Consider the following 26,451-nt stretch of genomic DNA (forward strand, 5'->3'; position numbering starts at 1 on the left):
AATCTATTGGCACAATCTCCGACATCCTGAAGCATGCTTGAATCCCCTTCCATTGACTGCAGAGCCTCACTAAAAGATTATTATAAACCATTTGGTTTGAATCATGCAGGTTGATTGGCTAAAAGGCAGTATATACAAGACTGTACACCACGGGTGTGACAAAAATATTTGTGAACTGTTTTATAAGTGCAATAATGCATCACGGAGGATAGTTGTATATTCTCATACCAAGGCTTAGCATTGTTTCCAGTAAACCATGGCTAAGAGCTGTTGTTAGACACGACCATGTTGTATCATCTCTAACAACAGTTCTTAGCCACGGTATATTGGTTAGCGGATGAATACAAATACAAGTAAATCATACCTTAAAGTTTTACTTTGCTTTAAAGTATTACTTTCTACGCCACTCCGAGCCTGGTTCCTCTCTAGGTTTCTTCTTAAGTTTCAGCTCCTTTTAGGGAGTTTTTCCTAGCCACTGGGCTTCAGCTGACTGGGACCGCATTATATTTGTGTTGAGATGTTTGACTGGAGTTTATAAATTGAATATATTTGTTGAGAAAGAAAATGACATTTTACTTACAAATAATGTCTGTCCAAAATACTCCAAAAAAGTTTTAGACGGATGGATGTTCTGTTGAGTGTAAGATTATGATAAACAGAATAATAAAGAATGAGAGAGGGAAATGCACAGTCAGAGGGAGGGAGCTTGAGTCTCAAAGTGCATCTAGGCTTGTGATGAAAATAATTGTGAGAAAGGAGTATTTAAATTTTGTCTTAAAGTTTGACAGAGAGTAAGCCCAAGTCTTGATTTGCTACATACTGCAGTCACAATACAGCACACAAGACCTTTAAAACCTCAAACAAAAAAGAAGCCAACGATTGCATCATTGTCACAGTGCAGTCATCACTCAGATAAATCCACCCAAATGTGTTTAAACAAATTCCAAAATCTCAGATGGGTTCCATCGCCAATTTCACTGACGAGCTGCTGCAGCTATCATAGTGAACAGAGCGAGTGAGCTCCATTAAGGCTACGTCTATGGCCAAAATGAATAAAAACAACTTGAACAGGGTAATCTTGATGCTCTGACAGACTCAGATCTCACATTCACCACATCAAAGTGGTCTCCAAAACAGCACTCTATCATCTTACAAAAATTGCCAGAATTATGGGCTAGGTGTCCCAAAAAGACCAAGAGAACTGCAGCTCATTCAGAATGCTTCTGCTCAAATGTTAACCAGGACCAAGAGGACAGAGTACATCAAGCCAGTTTTTTCACTGGCGTCCAGTCAGTTACAGAATGGTGCTTTTAGTCTATAAATTACTGAATGGTTTAGGCCCTGAATAGACTTCTGATATGTTTGAAGATTATAAACCAAGCAGGGCTCTTAGATCCATTAACAAAGGTCAGCTAGTAGAGCCCAGAGTCCAAACTAAACATGGCAAAGTTGCATTTAGCAGTTTTGCTGCACACCACTGGAATAAACTACCAGAAGATCTTAGAGGTACCCCAAACATACACATTTTTAAATCCAGGTAAAAAAAAAAAAAAAAAACGTATTTTCACGTGCCTATGACTGAGTGCTTGAACGTAACCACACTGTTCAATCAAATTTATTTATGAAGCCCTTTTTACAAAAGCAGTTGTCACAAAGTGCTTTTACAGAAACACCAAGGAGCAAACAACAGTAGTGTTGAATTTCAGCCTTACAACTTTTATAATTGCTCATGGAATCGACTACGGAATCTACCAGTTATGTTTTTATTCTATTCCTATTCTATTATGATGTTAATTCATTAAGGGAGTTAGAGTCCACCTTGTTTTATTATTAAGGTGGTTAGAGTACACCTCGGGTGGTTAGTATTCTATTTTTTGTTTTTATTCTATTGTATTTTTATATTTATATTTTTCTTTGTAAAGCACATTCAATTGTTTCTACAGTATCTCACAAGTGAGTACACCCTTCACATTTTTGTAAATATTTGATTACATCTTTTCATGTGACAACAGTGAAGAAATGACACTTTGCTACCATGTAAAGTAGTGAGTGTACAGCTTGTATAACAGTGTAAATTTGCTGTCCCCTCAAAATAACACAAATAACAAACAGCTATTAATGTCCAAACCGCTGGCAACAAAAGGGAGTACACCCCTACGTGAAAATGTCCAAACTGGGCTCAAAGTGTAAATATTTTTTGTGGCCTCCAATATTTTCCAGCACTGCCTTAACCCTCTTGGGCATGGACTTAACCAGAGCTTCACAGGTTGCCACTGGAGTCCTCTTCCACTCCTCCATGACGACATCACGGAGCTGGTGGATGTTAGAGACCTTGCACTCCTCCCCCTTCCGTTTGAGGATGCCCCACAGATGCTCAATAGGGTTTAGGTCTGGAGACATGCTTGGCCAGTCAATCACCTTTACCCTCGGTTTCTTTAGCAAGACAGTGGTTGTCTTGGATGTGTGTTTGGGGTCGTTATCATGTTGGAATACTGCCCTGCGGCCCAGTCTCCGAAGGGAGGGGAGACTGGGCCGCAGGGCAGTATTCCAACATGATAACGACCCCAAACACACATCCAAGACAACCACTGTTTCAGTATGTCACAGTACAGTATGTCACAGTACATGTTGGCATTCATGGTTCCATCAATGAACTGTAGCTCCCCAGTGCTGGCAGTACTCATGGAGCCCCAGACCATGACACTCCCACCACCATGCTTGACTGTAGGTAAGACACACTTGTCTTTGGACTCCTCACCTGGTTGCCACCACAAATGCTTGACACCATCTGAACCAAATAAGTTTATCTTGGTCTCATCAGATCACAGCTCATGGTTCCAGTAATCCACGTCCTTAGTCTGCTTGTCTTCAGCAAACTGTTTGCGGGCTTTCTTGAGCATCATCTTTAGAAGGGGCTTGAGCACTGACAGGCTGACCCCCCACCTTTTCAACCTCTGCAGCAATGCTGGCAGCACTCATACATCTATTTCCCAAAGACAAACTCTGGATATGATGCTGAGCATGTGCACTCAACTTCTTTGGTGGACCATGGCGAGGCCTGTTCTCAGAGGAACCGGTCCTGTTAAACCGCTGTATGGTTTTGGCCATTCAGTGAAAATGGAAACAGCCAGGATTAATTTCTCATGACCTTTTGTGTAATTGGTTGACAAGATTAACTCAGTTCATTGGTCCACATTGAGTGGCGGCTGCTGAGGCTGCATGTTGTGGACAAAAAGTTATATTGCAATTTTTGTGCTAGACATTGCGATTGTGATTTGACTAGCGATATGATAAACAACAATTAACATGTCCTTTTGATGTGTTTTAGAGCCCTTATTTTGCTAAATAATGTGATTGGCTCTGTTAATTCCTCTTCTCATACGGAGTTACGCTTGCAAAAGAAGGGATTATTAACGGCGGAAGGGATTAAGGAAGGCAGAAGTAGGGGTCTGTGTGGTGCAACAGAACCCCTGCCTCAGCTCCTCCAAAATAACAATATTGAGTAAAATATTAGAAGTAATGTAAGGTTGGAAGTGTTTTGTCTGAATATGTAAACCGAATAAACTAAGACAATCCAATTTCGGGAATGTTTATGGAATACATTTGGTTAAAAATGAGTAGGCTACAGCTTAAAATGGAAATTAGGGGGGAAAAAATTGGGACACTCTCTTTAGTGTTCTATATACTATATGAATATGATTATAGTGAGAATGGCACACCAGTAAAAAATATTATTTTGATTGAGTGTAAAAATAAAATATAAATCACAATTTTACTATGATTTCAATTCATCCTGCACCCCTAATGCTCAAGAATGTCAAAAAAATGTTGGTGCCCCGACAAAGTTCACAGGCTCGAGAACCACATACCACACCACTTACTGAACTGCTTGCGTTTTGCTGCCCACCACCTTATTCCGATTGAAAATCTGAAACCTTCAGCGATACCGCTGCCTGTCTTAACACACCATAACGCCACAAACACACAGGGCAGAAAATCCCTTGTGACCTGGTTGTTCAGCATATTTTTTAAGTGGTACACCGTTTGCCAATTTTCCGGAGAAAATTGCAACTCATTCAGAACACTGCTGCGTGAGTTCCTAGTAAAAGCTGAACACATTACTTCCTGTAGCTTAAAGAATTTAATATTAAGATACAAACCACTCAATGGATCAGGGCCATGTTACATTTCAGACATACTTTTTCAGTATGACAGCTCAGGTCATCTGGGTCTGGTCTTCTTATCATTCCCAGAGTAAACACAAAGGTTGGTTAGGCAGCGTTGAGTCATTATGCTCTGCATTTCGGTCAGAACTAGTTCACTTTACTGGAAATTAGGTGAAATTTGGGATAAAGCAAACCGCACAATCCGAACAGGTAAGATTACAAGCTGTAAAAGCCTATTTACTGTTACAACCACGCTCATCAGAAAGAAGAAAGCCAGACAACCAGGGCATTTATACAGTGGATATGAAAAGTCAACACACCCCTGTTAAAATGCCAGGTTCTTGTGATGTAAAAGAATGAGACAAATAAATCATGTCAGAACTTTTTCCACCTTTAATGTGACCTATAATGTGAACAATTCTATTGAAAAACAAACTGAAAAATATAAACCTTACAATAACCTGGTTGCACAAGTGTGCACACCCTCTTATAACTGGGGATGTGGCTGTGTTCAGAATGAACAAATCACATTCAAACTCATGTTAAATAGAAGTCATTACACACCTGCCATCATTTCATATCCACGGTAGATTAGTTTGGTGTTGAAAAGTTGGATTGGAGTTTATATTTAGAAGGTTTCCATTGAGAAGGGAAAGACAAGGAAGGGGTTGGTCCAGCAGCGTTCTGCCATTTTGCAAGCAAATATATGTTTGTGATCCTTCCACCAAAGGTCACGTCGATGGATTAAATAAAAAAAAAGGTTTTCTAGTTTTGGGACTAATCCCCCATAACCTCTATTCAGACCTGTATGAATAATCAGAAAGTCAGAGCCGTTGATTATCCACAGTACTTTAGGATTTATGACTGCTGTGACACTTTTCATTAGATAGGATTGATTTGCTACATCTTATTCAATGGAGGGTAAATCTAAAAGATATTGTAACAATTATGGAAAGAGAGACAGCAAGACAGTGAGAGAGACAGAAGTTAGAGGGAGATTATCCAATTGTTATGTAAACAAACATTTCCCATACAAACAAAGCCCTTTAAATTGAATTGAAATTGAAACTATTGAGACGGAGAAAGCCAGAGAGAGAATATGAGAAAGCCAGAAAAAGAAAGATCAATGTTTCCTATCTGATTGTGGTTACATATTGTTTACCCACATGGCTTATCAAAGGGCACAGGTCGCTAGATGAGCTGGAGCTCAGTCAGAGAACAAAGTTGACCTGACCAGCCAGGTAATATCACACGTTAAAATCGCAACTTATTCTTATGAATATACACACACACACATATGCAATTAAGATGGCTTCACAGCACAGTGAAAGACTGTTTGCCAGCAGGAATCATCTAGAAGCAGGCACAATAGAGAAAGCCTTTCGGTAAATACTCCCTGTCTATACTATAAACCAGTTCGATTCACATAGGCTGCCATGGCGTCCAGCTGTTCTGGATATAGTTCCAACGTTTGTTTCTACTGGACAGTCAACATGGACAATCTACATCACCATAGGTTAAACTGGAGCTCTTCAAATAATCTCAGTAGTCATATATACACCAAGCAATATTAAAATGTAGACTCAAACATCCTGACATTAAATAAATGTGGGAAGATTCATAGATGAGAAAAGGCCTCTAAAACGACATCTGCCATGTCAAGCCAGGAGATATTATATACATGCTTGTGATAAACACATTCAAGCAATCTCTATAAAAACATGCTTCTCTTTTATCAAACCATTTGGCTGGCCCACAGAATTTATATAATAAATAAATATAATAAATTTCAGCGCTGAAATATTTGGATTTATGCAACGTTAATAATCCCTCACTTTCCAGAAGCATAGCCTCACCCTGGAAACCAACTTACTGTGACGATTGGCCCCTGGGCACCAACAGCTCTCTTGTAGCCTAAAACTACTCCCAAAGCTGTAATCTCTAGATTGTCCTAGGTGGCTGTAATGGAGACTGCTATTGGCTGTTGGTTACATAAGGAGATTTACAGCAGGAAACCCAGGCATAACATTGCAGCGATTTTACAAAAAGGAGGTGGCCAGGTTAGGACGCAGTAGTAGTGTTGTTTTCTGACCTTGATCAATGGGAATACATCAGCGGGCATTACATCACACACAGCTTTCAACATGAGGGTCTTTCCCTCACTAGAAATGATCTTTCCACTTATTTTCTGCTCTTTTTGGATCCTCACAAATTTATCTTTATTCTTTCTCCATAGTCCCAGGTTTCCCTATCTCCCAGGTTCTCAACCGCTCACCTTTCCCCTTGTCACCTTAATTCCCCACCCCCATGTTCAATTATTCTCTAGACTGCCTCTTTCATTCTCTCTCCCTTTCCCTTGCTACCCCCCCCCCCCTCCCCATTGTCTATTTCTAATATATTTTAAGGTAAATTTTTGGGGAAATGTATGGGGTTTTTTGGATAGAGGAGAAAGTGAAAAAGAGAGAATGCTGAGCAGTGCGTTCCATATTTTTGAACCAAAGGTTTAGCACACTAATTTAGCCTAACCCACCTTTGCAACCATTTCAACAGGCCACTTGGAAATAGTACCCACTCTAGAGCAGAGACCAATGTCATTGCTTGGCATAAACATTATATATTCTCCATGGGAAACTGTCATAACAATGGCATATCTTTGCACTGCTGGGGATTCAGGGAGAGGCAGGAGAACAATAAAGGGACAAAAATGAATTATATTAGAGAAAACGTTTTGAAAAGCAGCATATACATAATGTGCTGATGGAACGGTGTTGTAAACAAACACCCATGACCCCTACCACTCCTCCTCCCATTACAACCACACTGTAAACGTCTGAAAGTATTAGGTTACAGTGATGTTTTAGCCAGCCCCTTCCTGTAGCTGTATGGTGGGAGATTATGCAGTTCCTAGTCAGTAGACCCCTCTACACCAAAATAATAACAATTGATTGAAAATGAGTGAAAAGGTCCGACAGTGACATTTCCATATGCCAGCTGAATGCCTCAAACAACATGTTGTGTGACATTCAAAAAGTTAACAGTATTTAACTTTCTGACATTCAAAAACTTGTAACTACAGAAGAATAAATGTTTGTGCCTTTTTCCACCACATACCACTAACATTGAACCCCACAATGCAAACAAGGCTGACTGGTCTAACTAAAACAACAACTCCCTGTCCCTTTGTCTCTCGTTACACCCCCCGAACCCCCCATCCACTCCCAAACATCATTCTCCCAAATCTTTTGCTCCTGAGACAGAGGGGAACATATGGGAGTCGGGGTCATGGGTCTAATTGGGAGGAGAAAATAAAATGGGGCGCAGGGCCCTCAGTGATCAACTGCTCATTTTGAAGACAGTGTAGGGTGGGAGGGGTCGATTTATGTGTTTGAAGGAGGAATGTTTGGAGGACGATAGAAACTCTTCAGTGGCAACAGACCCTGAATCAGAAACCCTGCTTGAAACCCACTGAGGCCTGAGGCCAGGAATCCATCAGATCGGTCAGTTCCAAACTTTAAACCCTGACTAGGGGTTACCAGTATCGGGTATCAGGCCAATACTGGGCTCATGTACTTGTACTCATACTCATAGAAATATGCCGATACCACGCATCGATACCAAGTCATGGAAACATTAAGTGAAACTCGATGGTTGTCGCCTCAGGACGCATAAGTATAAAATATAGAACTCAGATTGGTAGAGTGGGAAGACTAAGATGTCAGCAATGACAAAGGTAGAGTGCAAGCTCTGCTCTGCTAAATTGCCAAGAGGAGGAAAGCAAAAACACGAATTTAACACAAGCAATTTGATTCAAACATTGTTAGACACAACACAGCGTGGAGTTCAATGAGTATGGTAATGCTAGCAGCGCAGAGCCACAACAGCAGAGTGGCAGGAGGGAGGATCAGCAGAGTGGCAGCTGAAAACGTCAGGTATCGTCTTGTTCTGCAACAACTTTGGACAGGGACAGCAACAGGTCTTTCAAGCCTGGTATTCCTCAGGTGTGGGCCAATACCTCATGTCCTCCTAAGTTTAAAATGGCAGAAGACAGGGAACATTTTGAAAATGCATTCCTTAGATCTGCAAGGATTTAAAGTGGAGAAGGAGAAATTACCCTACTCCCCCAGCACAGAAATATAGCAGCGTAAAACCTTGGGGCTGAAACAGGGGTGTCCAGTGACACTGTGGCCCCAGACAGGGCCCAACAGGCAGGAAATCAATCCACCTACATTGCCAGGCAACAACCAAAGAGATACCCACCAACCGCAACCACCCTGAATGAGTGCTGAGTATTGCCAGTAGAGTACAGCCCAATTGCACAAGTGCGCAACAGAGAGACAACAACAAGCCAGTGACTCCGCTCCCGAATGGCATTGGAGGGAGGGCATCCCAATGGCAATGAGAGCCCACCTGGCAAGACAGCAAGGGTGGATAGTATCAAGCCTTTCTGGTCACCTTCACACCCCTGGGCCAGACTACACTTAATCATAGACCATGCTGTAGAGATGAGTCTTTAGTAGACACTTGAAAGGTTGCACTGAGTTTGCATTTCTAACCTTAATTGGCAAATCATTCAACAGCAGTGGAGCTCTATGAGGGAAGGCCCTGCCTCCGGCTGTTTGTTTAGAAATTAAAAAGGCCTGCCTCTTGCGATCTAAGGTTACGTGTAGTTACGTATGGCTGGATCATTTCAGTGAGGTAAGTAAGTCCATGTATTGATTTTTAAGTTACCAATAAAACCTTAAAATCAGCCCTAACCCTAACATGCAGCCAGTGTAAAGAGGCTAGTACTAGAGTAATGTGCTCAAATGTTTTTGTTCTAGTTAGGATTCTAGCAGCCGTGTGCGGCACTAACTGAAGTTTATTCATTGATTTATCAGGGTAACAGGAAAGAAGAGCATCGCAGAAATCTCATATAGAAGTAACAAAAGCATGGATAAGCATGCATCAGTTTTTGATAGAAAGTTTCGAAGATGAAAATAAGCAACTCGAGACATATTTTATATGTTCATCAAAAGAGAGGTCAGGGTTAACGGTAACGCTCAGGTTTCTTACAGTTTATTGGGATATGACCATGCAGCTGTCGAGGTTCACAGTGAGATCTGCCAACAAAGCTCTTCGTTTCTTGGGTCCTAAAATGAGCATTTCTGTTTTTCTTGTGTTTAAAAGTAAGTTCTCTATCATCCACTTCCTAATATCTGAAAGGGATGCTTCCAAAGTAGCAAACTTTGGGGCTTCTCCACGCTTCATTGAAATATATAACTGTGTCATCAGCATAACAGTGAAAATTTACATTGTGATTCCGGATTACATCACCCAGAGGCAGCATATATAGTGAGAACAATAATGGGCCCAGAACCCAGCCTTGAGGAACACCAAAACATACCTTTGATTTTTCATACGAACTGATATCTTTCAGATAAATAAGATTTAAACCAGGCTAGAATATGTCCACGTAGCCCAATATGGGTTTCCAGACTCTCTAAGAGAAGGGTGTGATCAAGTGTCAAAAGCAGCACTAAGATGAGGAAGCAAAAGGGCGGATGCGGAACCTTTGTCTGAGATTTAGTCCTGTGACAGGACTAAATCTAAGGTATGATTGTGGCAGTGCGTTGGACCTGAGACATGTTGGATAAAACCCATTGAGTCAATTATGGCTTCAAATGATTTTTGAAGAGGATAATTGGACTTTTCCATATAAATATTGAAATTGCAAAACATTTGAATACTATCTGCCACGACTACAAGGTTAGACAAGAATTCTGGAAACTCATTGAGGAACATTGTGTATGGCCTGGGGGGGCCTGTAAATAGTAGCTATGTAAAACAATGTATCAGCCTGGTTAACTTTCATAAATAAAAATTGAAAAATAAAATAAAACCAGTGATGTGTTCAAGAGTACATTTATATTTACAGTCAGAAATATTAGCAACAACCCCTCCATTTCGGGATGGAGTATGATCACTAGTATAGCCAGGAGGAGAGGCCTCATTTAGAGCAGTAAATTCATCAGGCTTTAGCCATGTTTCACACAAGCCAATAACATCTAGATTATGATCAGAGATTAATTAATTTACTGCAACAGCCTTCAGAGAAAGGGATCTAACATTTAGGAGTCCCATTTTGAGATGCAAGGTGATAGTCATTCAAATTCGTGACTTAGTTGGAGGAAGGCTTTATCTTAATAAGGTTGCTATTGTTAGCACTACCTTGGTTAACTTTTCTAAGCCTGGAACGAGTTACAGTTGCAATAGGTAAAACTGTACTAACTACTCTGACTATGCTATCGACAGACTCCACTATGCTAACAGGATGGCTAACAGCCTGCGGCCTGACCTGCACCCTATCTCATGTTGAGGCTATAGGAATGAGACTCCTGTCAATGTTCCTAGATAAAAGAAGAGCACCACTCCAGCTAGGAAAAGGTGGTATTGGTGCATCCCTACCCCTGACCTCAGATTTAAAACACTTGACAGGTCGATGGGGATTATTGGGGGTAACAGTGTCGATAATTTGCCTGACATAGGGCTAACAAACTTTTGGCTAGACTACACTGTCAGGGTCAGGCCAGTTTTCCCCGGCAGATGATGTGTAACATTTCATTCAATCATACTCCAATAAAGTAACTGTGTCATTCCTGCTGCCTTTGCGTATATGCAACAACTAAGTTATTACTTGTCCCCTGACCTATTTGGCAAAGACAAAAACAAGCGGATAGAGACTGACTCTTGTGGGAGTGGAGATGAGAAGCCTTTATGTCTAAAAGGGTCAAATGTTCAGGGAAGCAGAGTGCAGAGGCTGTGATTGGTTGTGTGTGTACGCAGAGGCCTGCACTAGATTAGAGAGATTGTTTTAGCGTGGTTCACTGCATGGTGTAGCCAGGAGGAGCTGTCTGAATGGATTACGCTAACAGGCTTAACAGGGGACCATAGATGGATTCAGATAACCCTGCCTACTAGGGCCTAGCTGACTGTCCGGACTATGTACTAGATACTACACAAAGATACACACAGGAGTCGTAGAGCGATGGGCATGGTGAAATCACTAGTGAAGAAAGGGTCTCTTTTCAAATACCACTATTTGTTTAACCATAAGTCCAACAGGCATGTCATTTAAAGAACAAGAGAGGTGAAAAGAGAGAAGAAACTAATCCACTAGATAGATAATTAAGATTGTCTAAAAGGTGGGTATTAGGCCTTCTCTTTTTGTTGTCCAAAGAAACCTTATATATGCTGATGGTGCATTAGCATTAGTCTAGCACTGTATTTTGCTGACTGCCAGCTTGAACTGCACAGACAGATGGCCAGGCGTAAAGCCCCACAAATCTTCACCCAGCAGATTTGACAAGTCCTACAGCCCTACATCCTCAACAGGTGATATAAGGGGGAGAGAGAGGGTGGCGTGAGAGTTGGACAGACAGACAGTTGAAGAGTCAGAGGTGTCAAAGGAAAAGACAGAGATAAAAAGAGGAACAATGAATAGGACAGGGATTAAAGGTGTTGTGTGTGGACACTCTCCCCATTTCTTCGGCCCTCCCAATTCGCCACATTTACATTTCTTGGGGGGGGGGGGGGGGGTTTTGGGCATCAGAGAGGGGTGTAAGGCCATAGGTATTGACCCACCATATTTGGCTATAGGTATTGGCTATAGGTATAGGTATTGACCCACCATATTTCCTTAACTAAAGAAGTGCTCAGCATGTTACTTTGCCACCATTCACTAGTTACAATTGATTGATCATTCAAAATGATACAGCTATTTTTAGGCTTTAATAAAAAGGAAAGTTGGAGCTAATACTACTATAAGCTTTTCCAATCAGTTGAGGGTTCGAGTGAGAAGGATGAGGATTGGGTGCCAGGAAGAACCCGTCCCTCTCCAGCTGGTGTGCCAACCTCATGTTCCGAAATTGAACACACTGCTTCTCACCTTTCAGTTACAACACACCTGGTTGTGGAACGCAAAAAAGACAAACACATTTGGCAGCTATGTCAGAATCAAACTATTTCTGTCTCTCTGTTCACCACCCTGATTATATGTAAACCAATTCAACACTTCTAAAGAAATGCAGTGAGGATGAAGTCAATAACCATGCCACCATTAATGCTGGTATCAGCTAAGGGTAAATAACTGTTTTCGGTTGTACTGCTGTTCTAGAACATATACAATGTTGTGAAATGACGTACAAGATAAATAAATAGCTGATAGTTATTTGAAGTATTCCGTTGTTGCATAATGCAAACAGCCATTGAATTTCATCTTTAAGGATTCCAGCTTCAGTAAGCGTGACATAAGCACTGAAGTCAAAACCAGAGAACTATGCAGATAGATGTCATCAACGAGAAAAGGGACTAATCCTCCCCGAAAACCCAACCACTATGCAAGCAAGCGAGAAGGCCAGTGAGGTCGGACCGTCCACAGGAAGTCCCTGGGTCCTAGAACAATGGGCCTGGGGAAACGGCCTACTGCCACACAAAAGGAATGGATAGTGGGTGTAAGAATCGCAGCCACATTGAGAGTCCAAAATAAGCATGGCCATGTCAGAGGGTAATGTGGGTCAGACTAACACCAGCCCAGCCCCACTGTAAAAGCAGATACATGCCAGGCAGATGTGGCCATAGGAATATATAGGATAATGCAGAAGCGAATCTGGACATCGTGATATCAATGAGGGCAATCTAGAGCAGTCTAAAGAGCCCTGTGGTAGAGGAGAGCAACGGGGGGAGGTGAACGGCCTGATTTGAATTGTAAATGAATGCTATTACGAATGTTCCGTTGGTGGGTTGCTTTGGCACATAAAAAGGGATGGGCTGCTAATAAGGGGAACAGTTGTCATTCTTAGCCTGAACCCGACACAGCCCGACAGCCTGCCCACCCTGCCTGCCGGGCCTTAAATGGACCATCAATTCTGAGAATTGAGTCGGGCTTGGCCAGGCTTGCGCCACAGTGATACATTTTCTTTTTTTTTTTAAATACAACAAGAAACAATAATTCAAACGGGCTCAGGCCTCGATGACAACTATTATAAAGGGGATAGTCTGCAAATGGCTCATGGAATTGATGCTACTATACAATTGCCTACCACAGTGTTTCCTCTGGAAATGTTTCTTGCAGTGGAGAGAATGTTGTTGAGCGGGGCCCAGGTTGGGGGGGCGGGAGGGGGCTAAGGCCAACATTAGCCTCCTGACAGACCTACAAACAAAGTCTTAGCACTACATTATTACCATGCCCTCCTATAGACCTCCTCTACTCTCTCCATTTCTTCTTTCCCTTCCCCTCTATCCTCTTTTCCTATTCCCTCCCCTCAATCTATTCTCTCATCTTCCCTCTCTTCCATCTCTTTCCTATCTCTTCTTTCCTCTCCTCTGCCCTCTCCTATCCTCTGTTCCACTCTGGTCTACTCTCTCCTCTTCCATGTACCATTCTGTCCCTCACTATCAAGACTCTTGTCTCTTCCCTGCCTATTACTGTAACGCATACACCCCCTTTCTCTTCCGTGTTTCTCAATACATGTCAATAAAACTGGAGATACATTTGTGGCAGCAATATTTATAGCTACATCCAGACAAGGTGAGAATAATTTGTGTTTTAAATGAGCAGTTAGCTAATTAACGCACACATGCAAACAAATGACTGGTACCTGTCCACGTGTGTTCCTCCTCTCGGGCCTCATGTATCAATCGTTTCTAACTAAATTCTGGCGTATGTGGAAATCCTACAATTTGCGTGTGTACAAAATTATTGGGATTTATTAAACTGGCGTACGCAACACATATGCATGCTTCCGTTGATAAATCAGACCCATACTGTACTTCGGAGTAGGTTAACGAGCATACGGTCTCCACCCAATGAACGCCTACAATTACCCATATAAAGGTATCCAAATTAGCCCTATTGACTATGTAATTTCAGTCGATACACGAAGCAAGGTGGAGACCGGTCAGTGAACAACAATAAAATAAATATTGCATAATGTGAAATAGAAAAAAAAATAAAAAATCTAAAGAATTTCATTTTTCATGTATCAAGTAGCCCAACAACCATTCATAAATATTATGCCCTGCAAGACGTGGCTGATGTAAATAAAATAAAGTGGTCAGAGATCAATCAAGGTGTATGTGAGAAAGTGACATGCTACACTCCTATCCAGTGTCCAAACTACAGGAGGTGGGCAAAATGTGACATATTTCTCCCACTGACTAGCAAATCGCTGGCATCATTGGGGAGATTTGAGTGGAAAAGTCCTAGATGGGGACACTGACATGTCGCTGTGGTAGGGATGCAGTAAGTGATCATTTGGCATTAGGCTAATCATGACATTTCAACATCAAAATTCAAGAAACATATCAATACAGACAAAATCAAAGTGAACTGGTCAAGCCCAGTTCAAGTCATGTGGGCCTAGGCTGTTATTTTCGCTACAGAACAATTATCTGCAGTGGCATACCAGAGTGGGGTTCTGCAGTTTGGCAGTGGTCGGTATGGTTTAGAGTGAGGACATACCGGGTTGTGGCGGTACAGTAACAGTTTAAAATAAACAGTAGCCTAGAGAATGTGACCAAGAAAGTTTATAATTCTGAAGGGTTACAGAAGATCAATGACTCGTGGAAAGAACTTGTTTTAGAACGATGGTTCCATTTTAGTGAAATGCATTTTTCAATCAGTGCTATAACTTTTCGTTTGAGTAGGCCTATTTGTTGTTTTATTCAATTTCATTCTGTGAGAATTTTAAATGGAAGTCATTTTGGAAATGTATTGTATATTTTGTCAAATTACAAATTGTAAGCCAACATGTGATAATTCTGTAGCTCATTCAAAAACAAAGAATCTCTTGGTCGTAAAAGTGACCATCTTTAAATCAATCGGCATATTGTAGCCTAATAGTGTATGGTAAAATATGCAATGTCGAATATGTTCCTTTACGCACATGCACATGGGGCTGTATGGATATGCCCATTGAAAGACCAATGTTTGACAACCTATTAGGCCTAACAGTGTTTGGATCTGCTGTAGGGTTTTAAAGCTCGCTAAATCCGTAGCTTATAGGCCTACGACGTTGCAGGAAACATTTTGTGCATTCCTGTGGGCTATTCATATTTCTATTGAAAATGTTTTTCCCATGTGTTTTAGTTGACATTCCTCAACCAGCTTTTCCAAAATAGCATGGTATTTCTCCAATTCATCTTCTAGGTTGTGCATACGCATGGGTTTAAATTTGCAGACATATGCTCACTTTCCTGTCTGTGTTCCTGGTTCAGCTCGTCTGCGTAGAGCGTATTGGTGGGTCTGACTACTATGACACCGTTTCAAAAATTGCATGAAAAAAATTGCTCAACACACTAAAAACCCCGTAAGTACGGGTTTGTACACTAACAGTGTGTACGTTGTCTAACAACATTTGTTATTATTATTTTTATTATACTGTGGCGCAGGACAGTAAAATGAACGCAGCACAATCAATGGCCCATCGTGTTTGTGGATAACCAATGCTACAATAACTGACCACTGCAGAGGCCAAATATTGTCTACTCAATGAGCATTGAAGTAGAGATGGACCGATAAAACAGCCTGGCTGTTTAGAGGTTTTGAAAACAATAGTTACCTGGTGTCGTGAATGGCGATTTGGCCAATTCTTTATTAGGGGAAGAGTCTGTAACCAACTGTTCAAACAGAACATGGAGGAGCATCAAAGAGATAAGAAATTGTAACTGTCGAGAATGCTTTTGAAGTAAATTGCTAGCTAGTCATTACGAATTGTAGCTTTTAGAAAACAATCAATCTTCACAGAATCTAAACTAGGTTATTTCACATTGTTGATATTACCAGCAGCTTTGCATTCGGGGATAGACAGAAAGGCATGATAAAAGGATTTCCACCACAACAGCAGAAAAAAATGGTATATGGAAATAGATGTATTATGCTCTTTTAATTTAGCTTATAGCCTTTAAACCAGTTATGTTTTTAACTATTTTGATCCGCGGAACCAAAAAAGCAGCAATTCAAAGCTTGTGGTGACGAATAAAGCAAATGCACGAACAGATTTGTAAACACAGCACAATTACTGCACAAATTTTACTTGTGTAGTTATGAACAGCAACGCATTATCAAAACCAATACACCGAAATAACAGGTTCACTGGGGTAATTCGTTTTGTTTCAAGATAACGCTTTCCATGTGAGTGATCAAAGGCAGTTTTTGTACATATATTATAGACAGGCATTTTCAGACACATTTTTAAATGTCTTCATACTAAACACGGTCAAAGATCAGCTCGAGATGTCTGGCACTGTTTATGTGTTGTGGGTTCAAGCTGTCAGCTATGCTGTTGTTGTGGTAACAATGATGCCCAAGAGAGATTTGACAGCGAAATTGTGTAATCAGGATTTTGATATATCATAAAGAAGAAAGTATATATTGAGTGTTGGTGGATAGTCCCAGCAGTGATTATTGATGGTTTGTGTTGTGCTCTGTTTTTGTAACTCAAGCCTGAGCTCCCAAGATTAAGCTGATGCCTATGCTAATTCTGCTATAATAACCACTGAATACACAGTGCAGTATGTAGCAATTGGGCATACATCACTGAAGATTTAGTGGAGTTGCTATTGATTAATAAGTGTTATTAAAACGTGCAAGATATAGGCTAACAAACATTTTTTTTGCCTTTTTTGATGTCCTTTTGATTGGTATCTGTATCAGTCTAGAAAAATCATAATCTATCGACCTCTACAATGGAAAACACACAATAGCATAAACATACTGCGAAAACATTACGCAGGCCTAATACGTCCATAGACATACCATGATGTTAAAGTATTGACATTGTGCTACAAAAGAAGGCCCCATGTAGGTAAGACAATGGTATACGAAATGTCAGGGATGTGGAAATCTTATCACTAATCTACTAATTACGTCTGGAGACAGACTTATCAAATCTCCAGAGGAAACCAAAACCTTGTCCCCTTAAACTGTTTTAATGATCACACCAGCAACAGTCTTGGAATGATCTAATCAACAGCAGCAATGACCTCACTGACCATTCTGCTGTCTTCTCGCTCCATCCCATTCCAACTCTGTTCCTTTCCAAATACCCGAAAAGGAACGCAAACAACTGAAATCACAGGCTGTTCCAACTTGCGTAAATTTCATCACGGCAACTCAATGTGACTCTGTAGTGTGCCTGTACGCACTCCCGACAACATCTGGGCATGGTCCTGATGAGACAGTGGATGGTGTCCTGGGGGATGATTGCTTATGCTCCCTAACTGGACAGATTGATATCCTTGAAGTTTAATTTACTTGGTGTTATACTGCGATGATTAGCCTTTAACATGGTTGTGTGCTGTCATTCTCAGTCCATCTTTCTTTCCTTCCCCTCTTCCTTTAATTCCTTCTTCCCTTTCTTCTATCCTTCCAAAACTCATTTCCTTATTGCAATTGCATATTCATTACAGGCTTATTACACCTTCCTCCTTGTCTACTATCCTTGTTTCCACCATGCAATTCATAACACCACACTAAATTCATGACACTGTATAAAGTAGAGCATGTGTGGATATACTATCTCCTAGGGGTGTAACGGTATGGTTCGGTATGTACCGAAACTTTCATGTCACATTCAGTACGATTTCAGAACAGTGGATAAAAACAGGCAAAACATGCAAAACTATTAGCTAGCAACCAGGAACCCAAAGCTAACATTAGCAAGACTAAGAATAATGTCAGACTCTGAGTTAGCGCTTTTTGGAACAGGCAATTCTATTTTTCATATTATTATTCGGAACGTCCTTCTCTATTGGGCATTGGTGCAGAACCGATTTCTAACTTGTGTGTAATTGCAAAAAACTGTAATTGTTTTTTTCACTGAAAAAATCCAACCTACTGCATGCTTTAAATACAGTGCCAAAGGGCAAAATGTATAACTTCGAAATAAATTTTAATATATGTAATGTTTTGCATGTTTTTTTCCAGTTTACCCAAATTGCACTGAACGTGACTTCCGCATACCGTTACACCCCAACTGTCTCCCCCAGTAGGCAAGTAGTGTGTCAATAGACACACACAAACACACAGTCATGGCAGAGCCTGTCTCGTGTAGGCTAGTCCATGGATGTCAGCTGCTTTAAACTATTCGTATATATAATAATCAATTTCCAGTAACATTTGATAATATTATCAGAGCCGATTAAATATTATTACAATGTTTTTTGAGCATTTTCTGTGTCTGTGTATACCGGGGCAAGTTGTCCTGTGAAAACTTGCCCCAAGGTCACTGAAACAACTTGCCCCAAACTGACGTGTTGGCTAAATCTCAAGGTTAACTCAACATAGGACTGCGGCTAAAATATCAAAAGACGCGTTATTGTCTCCTCTACTCAGTGCGAAATTATAATTTTCAACATTCATACCTAACAAAGTTTTCTTGCATAAAATGTGAAGTGGCAAATTTTTTCTTTTTTGGGGGGAAAAATAGGAAACTTGTGCTCACTTCAGATTAGTGTGATCTTGATCACATGAACAGGAAGTTGACAATAGAACTTGTATTCACACAAAGTAGCTATTTGATTTTTGATATTGCACCTCTGGTGTTGGAGGTATGCACAGTGTGACAACTTACCCATGTGACAACTTTTTTTAAAAGTGTATTCAGTTGACACTGAAGTGATAAACATCTATATTTGTGTTGTTATTCCATAATGCATTTGTATGATCGATCAATGTGACCGTGTTGGTGTAACCAGGGTTTCCGGATGCGGAGGTTTCCAGATATGTGCGGGTTTTGTGTGAAGTCTGCAGGTTGATTGGCCAGTATGTCGGAACCTCCGCGGACAAGGTTGGCAGCCATGGGAGAGAACGCCAAGCTCCGCCCCTGTCACATATAATATTAATTCCTCTGTCATAGGGCCTACATAGCCTATATGTTACGTATTCTCATGAGACCAGGAGGACATCAAGGGGGGGGATACACAGTCAAACATTGCGCGTCATGACCAACCACACTAATGTAACTCTCGCCCTCATCGCCTCACCCCAGCCCAGCCGGAAATAATTCCTCACAGCATCAAAAGATAGACCATATCATAAAACCATGATTAACGCTCCTTTCTCGTCCCAAGTCCTGCCCCCCTCAGGCGTACCTGATAAAAAGCAACCAAAGGAATCCCTGTACATGAAAAGTAATTGTAAAGGTGAGGAAGACAAAGAACTCCAATCTACGTCGGCATTAGAAATCACCGCACACTCACTTTCATGTAGAGATAAGCCGTTCGGTAAACACACATAGTCACAATGTTCAGCAATTATAACGCTGCACGTCCACTGTTCCGAATGCTTGAGCTATTTACAGCTCGGCATTGAGGCGCGTTGCATCAAATAGCCTACCAGTTAGGAACATTTGATTGTTATCCAACAGAACCACATTTGCAAAGCACTCATGTCAAAGAAAGCATTGGGTATACAACAATTTGGTTAGAGGGAAAGTCGGCAGGAGAATACGAGCTGAATCTGCCTGTTAATGAAATGTGAAGAGGCTGCAAACAAAATGAGAACATGTTCCTACGCCAGAGCAACGCTTTTTGGCAGCGTTCCTAGGATTCATAACGCTGCCCAGTCGGCCTCAGAACGTGAGGGGCTGGCTAGGGATCGATGGTAGGTCCCGGAGATGTGCTGAAGACCGATTGCAGTCTCGAGTTCAGTTACTAGTACAAAACTAAAAGGCCTGACCCTGAACTCAATGCTAGACTTGCACGGTTAACAGAGAACTTAAAACTTCGTATTGCAATTAACAAACACACAACCTCAACCAACAAAGACAGGAGACCTGAGTCAAACATTGACTGAACAAATAAAATGGGCAGTGATATCAATTCAGCAACAACAACAAAATGCTTGAGAAATGTCCGAAGTGGAATCTATGTTAACACTGGGAACTAGCCATTTACATTTTACGTTTTTGTCATTTAGCAGACGCTCTTATACCTAGCGACTAACAATACGTGCATTCTTAAGATGTCTTGGAAAAACATCTGACAATCATAACAAGTAGCTACATTTTCCTTCACCAAAGCCATTAGTGTGCCAGAGAAAATAAAGTTACGTGCATTTTTTGTAGCAAGCTTCTGTGGCAAGTTTTGTAAACAAAAACATGCTAAAAGCTTCCACTTTTACAACCACCACTGCAATAGGCTAAACGTTTTTACTTCATGTAAAACACCGGTTTCATACGTGCGTTTTCAAATTATCTATACATCGATTGCACAACTGTGAGGTCTATGAACATAAACTATTAAATGTAATCAATACCGTTAACCCAGTTTGCCCGGAGAGGAGACTCTTTGGACTTCTAAGACCAAAATGTATAACTTACATGCAACTTACATTTAGTAAATCCCAATGAATCGGTTGTAGGCTATAATGGTTTGTTTTTGTATAGTTACCTATGGGGGAAATTGTTTTTCATTTAAATAACATTTTCTGTAATAAGGTAGCACATTCTTACCAGCTAATTCGTCAGGTTCCAAGCCAGTTTCTGTGTCTATTCCGCATATCACAAAGTAGTGAGCAAAGCGGCAGGGCGCCCCTCCAGACGCCGCGTTGGTCCCACTCATCTTGGTTCACAGACCAGCGTCCTCCCGTTCCTATTACTCCGACGGAGACATTTCCGTATCGATAATAAAACGTATTTTAAAACAATTATTTTGTCTTTATGAAATGTTAATTATACGATTCCGTCATTAAAACAAAAGTCGTTTCTTCTTATTCAAATAAATACTTAATGTTTATTGAAAAATCGTAGAGAACAGACTACTTGCTGTGGGTGAACTCTGGGTCGCTCTAACAAACAATACAATGAATCAAACCGAGAGGGAAAAGCGAGAAGTGTGTGCTTTGGCTGCATCGCGAGCGCAGACACTGGTCGCGTGGCAGGGCGGGACATTCAAATCTGAATCTTAAATCTGATGCATTCGTTTTTGTAATTAATTAGTAAGGCTAGACTTAAAATGGCTGCACACAATGCAAATTGTTATACTCCAGGTTATTTTGAATTTGATGTGATTTAATTACTTTTTTAGACTAGATTAGATTAAACTTTGTCATTGAACAGTGCAGGTAGCCTACATTATTACAAAATGCAGTTAGCATCAAAACAAAAGTGCAAATAGAAAAGGGCAGAAAATGTACAAGTAATAAGTATAATGATATTACAAGGGAGATGTAAAGAAGTACAGTGGATATAAAAAGTCTACACACCCCTGTTAAAATGCCAGGTTTGTGTGATGTAAAAGAATGAGAAGTCATTAGACACCTGTCGTAATTTAAAGTGACTCTGATTAATCACAAATAAAGTTCAGCGGTTTTCCTGACATTTTCTTAGTTGCATCTCAGAGCAAAAACCATGGTCCACAAAGAGCTTCCAAAGCATCAGAGGGATCTCATTGTTGAAAGATATCAGAAGTCAGGAGAACGGTACAAAAGAGTTTGCAAAATATAAGATATACCATGGAACACAGTGAAGACAGTCATCATCAAGTCCAGCAAATATGGCACAACAAAGACATTACCAAGAACTGGACGTCCCTCCAAAATTGATGAAAAGACGAGAAGAAAACTGGTCAGGGAGGCTTCCAAGAGGCCTACAGCAACATTAAAGGAACTGCAGGAATTTCTGGCAAGTACTGGCTGTGTGCAACATGTGACAATAATCTCCTGTATTCTTCATATGAATGGGCTATGGGATTTTTCTTACAAAGAAAAACATCCAGGCCCGGCTGAAGTTTGCAAAAACAAACCTCAAATCTCCCAAAAGCATGTGGGAAAATGTGTTATGGTCTGATGAAACCAAGGTTGAACTTTTTGGCCATAATTCCAAAAGGTATCACCCAACGAACACCATACCAACAGTGAAGCATTGTGGTGGCAGCATCATGCTTTGGGGTCCTTCAGCTGGAACCAGGGCCTTAGTCAGAGTGGAGGAAATTATGAACAGTTCCAAATACCAGGCAATTTTGGCACAAAACCTTCCAGAGTCTGTTAGAAAGCTAAAGATGAAGAGGAAGTTCACCTTTCAGCACGACAACAACCCAAAGCACACATCCAAATCCACAAAAGCATGGCAGAAGAAGATTAACATTTTGTAATGGCCCAGCCAGAGCCCAGACCTGAATCCAATTGAATATCTGTGGGGTGATCTGAAGAGGGCTGTGCACAGGAGATGTCCTCGCAATCTGACAGATTTGGAGCGCTTTTGCAAGAAGAGTGGGCAAATATTGCCACATCAAGATGTGCCATGCTAATAGACTCCTACCCAAAAAGACTGAGTGCTGTAATAAAATCAAAAGGTGCTTCAACAAAATATTAGTTTAAGGGTGTGCACACTTATGCAACCAGGTTATTGTGAGTTTTAAATTTTTCCTCCTCAAAGATTTGTTTGTTTTTCAATCGAATTGTTCACGTTATAGGTCACATTAAAGGTGGAAAAAGTTCTGACATGATTTATCTTTGTCTCATTCTTTTACATCACAAGAAACTGGCATTTTAATAGGGGTGTGTTTTTATATCCACTGTATACAAGTAGCAGCAGTGAGGTTGAACTAAGGTACATTTGAGAAATGTCTGCCTTTCCATTGGCTAGTAATCTTTACTTTAATTGTGACACACATGTCTGTATAATATCAAAGGATTATTAGGTACTTTTGAAGACCATGTTCTCCTGCCTAGACAAAGAAGGGTGTCAGACCTTTTGTTCCTCAGGAATGTGGTCCTTGGGGGAAAGTAGGAGCAATTGGCTTGTTTAGGTAAATGCAACAGTAAACATTATGGCAGGAAGGATTAGGTGGGGGGACAGCCCACCCTTTGGGTAAAAACCTATGTGACACGAGACAGATGAGCAACAACTTACCACACCCCTTTTAACTGTAATAAATACGGACTGTTCATGTATTAAGTTAGAGACTCCTCGGACGATTATGTTTGTAAGCGTTTGACGTGTCTCTTTTATTTACAAATAATAATAAATGGTTAAATTGTGCCAAGAGAATTTTGTCTCTGTTCTTACTCCTTTAAGAGTGTCGATTGATGGAATTGCCATCGCAGTAGGCCTACATGTAGCAGCTGAAAACGTCCTTATCAGACAATGCAAAGCAGTGTCAGATAAAGTATTAAGCATGATGTATGTTAGAAGTGGGATATACAGATGTGCAATGAAAGCAAATGCAAGTACAAATGTCAATTCTAAATGTGCAATGAAGGCAGTTTGAAGGTGCATGCGACACTGAAATGCAGGGATAGCAGCAATGAGATTCCCTAGGAAGATGTGTGATGAGAGTAGTGCAACCAGGTCCCTGAGAGTTCAGAGACCTGTACCGCCTGCCAGATGGTAGGAAAAAACTGTTTGTGGCATGGATGTGAAGGGTCCCTGATGATGCCACGCCCTATGCAGACACTGCTTGTGCTAGAGGTCTACAGTGGTTGGGAGCTGGGCACCAGTGATGTGCTGAGCGGTTTTCACCACCCGTTGCCGGGCCTTCCAGTCGGTCACGGAGCATCCGCCAAACCACACTATGGCGCAGTTCGTCAGAATGCTCTTGATTGTGCAGCGGTAAAAATTCACAAGGATCTTGGAAGACAGGCAAGCCTTCTTCAACCTCCTCCAAAAGTACTGGCGCTGCTATGCCTTTTTGACCATGGTTGAGGTGTTGAGGGTCCAAGACATGTTGTCGGAGATGTGGACATCGAGGAATTTAAAGCTGGGCACACGCTCCCCCTCAGTGCTAAAGATTAGAACTGGGGCACAACTACAGTGGGGAGAACAAGTATTTGATACACTGCCGATTTTGCAGGTTTTCCCACTTACAAAGCATGTAGAAGTCTGTAATTTTTATCTTATGTACTCTTCAACTGTGAGTGACGGAATCTAAAACAAAAATCCAGAAAATCGCATTGTATGATTTTTAAGTAATTAATTTGCCTTTTATTGCATGACCTAAGTATTTGATACATCAGAAAACCAGAACTTAATATTTGGTACAGAAACCTTTGTTTGCAATTACAGAGATCATACGTTTCCTGTAGTTCTTGACCAGGTTTGGCCCACTCCTCCATACAGAACTTCTCCAGATCCTTTAGGTTTCTGGGCTGTCGCTAGGCAATACAGACTTTCAGCTCCCTCCAAAGATTTTCTATTGGGTTCAGGTCTGGAGACTGGCTAGGCCACTCCAGGACCTTGAGATGCTTCTTACAGAGCCAGTCTTTAGTTGCCCTGGCTGTGTGTTTCGGGTCGTTGTCATGCTGAAAGAACCTGCCACGACCCATCTTCAATGCTCTTACTGAGGGAAGGAGGTTGTTGGCCATGATCTCGCGATACATGGCCCCATCCATCCTCCCCTCAATAAGGTGCAGTCGTCCTGTCCCCTTTTGTTGCCTTCTCACCAAGCTGCTTGCCTATTGTCCTGTAGCCCATCCCAGCCTAGTGCAGGTCTACAATTTTATCCCTAATGTCCTTACACAGCTCTCTGGTCTTGGGCATTGTGGAGAGGTTGGAGTCTGTTTGATTGAGTGTGTGGACAGGTGTCTTTTATACAGGTAACAAGTTCAAACAGGTGCAGTTAATACATGTAATGAGTGGAGAACAGGATGGCTTCTTAAAGAAAAACTAACATGTATGTGAGAGTGGGAATTCTTACTGGTTGGTAGGTGATCAAATACAAATTAATTGTTTAAAAATCATACAATGTGATTTTCTGGATATTTGTTTTAGATTCCGTCTCTCACATTTAAAGTGTACCTATGATAAAAATTACAGACCTCTACATGTAAGTAGGAAAACCTGCAAAATCTGCAGTGTATCAAATACTTGTTCTCCCCACTGTATAAGGTGATAGGATGATTACCATCAAATTCACATCATCAACCTATCCATTTTAGTTTATTAGGGGGCCAAGCGACGAAGTTGCTGGAACCCTTTTATGTTTGTACGTTTTATTATTATTATTATTGTTAGGGGACCAAGTATTATTTTTCTCCGGGCCCATTTTCAGAGGCCTGTAACTCGGCCATATATGGTTCAATTTGCATGAAACTTTGCATACTTGTTGCCATGAGAGGCCCGATAGGACTCTGCCATTACAATACCTATACACACCATGGTGGCGCTGTAGCACTTAGTCAAATGTTGAAGGTTTGAGCATGCATATCTCATTAACCAAATGTCTTAGAGTCATGCAGCCAAGTTCCATACATGCCCCTTCTCATGCTGACCAAATAAGTCTCTGGGGTCTTTCAAATTCGCCCCTTGTGTTTTCCTCCATTTTGACTTCTGTGAAAAACTCATTAACAACATCTCCTCCAAGACTGCTGAAAGCATTTGCATGTCGTTTGGTGTGAAGGACCTTTGAACCATTATCTATAAATGTTATATAAGGAAAATTGATATCTCAAACAATATGTCCGAAATCAGCGAATGAAATCGAGCTGGACGGGTCTATGAGTTTAGACGTCCATTAAACCCAAATGGAACATCAAACAGCTACAAAACGAAACATACTCATAAATGTGTCTGCTAGGAATGGACAGGAAAACTCCCATACAGAAATACAGCTTGGGGGCGCTATAAACATAACCAATGTTGCTCATGATTTTGCCATTGATAAAAACACACAAACGACATTTCTTCCGAAACAGCTGAATGGATTTGGATGACAATTAGTGTAAAGGACGACTGGACCATTGTCTTTGAAAGTTATATTATTGTATATGTTTCTGGTGGATTTTCTAAATATGCATCTGTGTGCTATTTCGGGTATTATAGATCACAACCCCATGAGACTATTCAGTTTGCCAGCTGGCCCTGTGGTGTAGTGGGAACATCCCGGCCCTTCAATATTGTAACCTCAGTTCAATTCCCTTCTCAGACATACCAAATTCTGTATCTCATAAATGCTTTACACAACAATATATTTCTGAAATACCACGATTTTCATTTATTTGTGAGAATAATTGTCTTAGGTGACCCTTGTATACTGTTATTGTTTTCCAAAGAAAGGAACCAGCCATGGAGTGATTGGAGTCATTTATTTGGTTATAAGTAAACTGTATAGCTATTAGCTAGTCATCTATAGTAATCTTTGTACAACAGTACACTTTAGTTCCGTTAACAAACGTTTTGTTGCCCTCTTTATCTCAGCAATATTGTAATGGATGGGGTAAAATTTACATTTGGAGAAGATAGAGGGTAGAAGGGACAACCAGTAGTCCCTTTGGTGTAGTGGGGACGTCCCTGTTCTTCAATATTCTGAC

At 40.9% G+C, this 26,451-nt stretch overlaps 1 protein-coding gene across 11 annotated transcripts in view; it reads right to left on the bottom strand.

Moving 5' to 3' along the window:
* The window catches only part of dennd5b (DENN/MADD domain containing 5B), a 119,470-nt gene extending 98,459 nt beyond the window's left edge, over nt 1–21,011 (bottom strand). For all 11 annotated transcript variants that reach the window (XM_029116954.2, XM_029116952.2, XM_029116953.2 and 8 more), the window contains exon 1: nt 20,657–21,011. In XM_029116954.2, the coding sequence (XP_028972787.2) occupies nt 20,657–20,765 (109 nt within the window). In that variant the 5' untranslated portion in view covers nt 20,766–21,011. The remainder of the gene's footprint in view (nt 1–20,656) is intronic.
* Between the last annotated feature and the right edge of the window lie 5,440 nt (nt 21,012–26,451).

This window comes from Esox lucius, chromosome 23 (genome assembly GCF_011004845.1).
Source record: "Esox lucius isolate fEsoLuc1 chromosome 23, fEsoLuc1.pri, whole genome shotgun sequence".
In the NCBI taxonomy this organism is placed as follows: domain Eukaryota; kingdom Metazoa; phylum Chordata; class Actinopteri; order Esociformes; family Esocidae; genus Esox; species Esox lucius.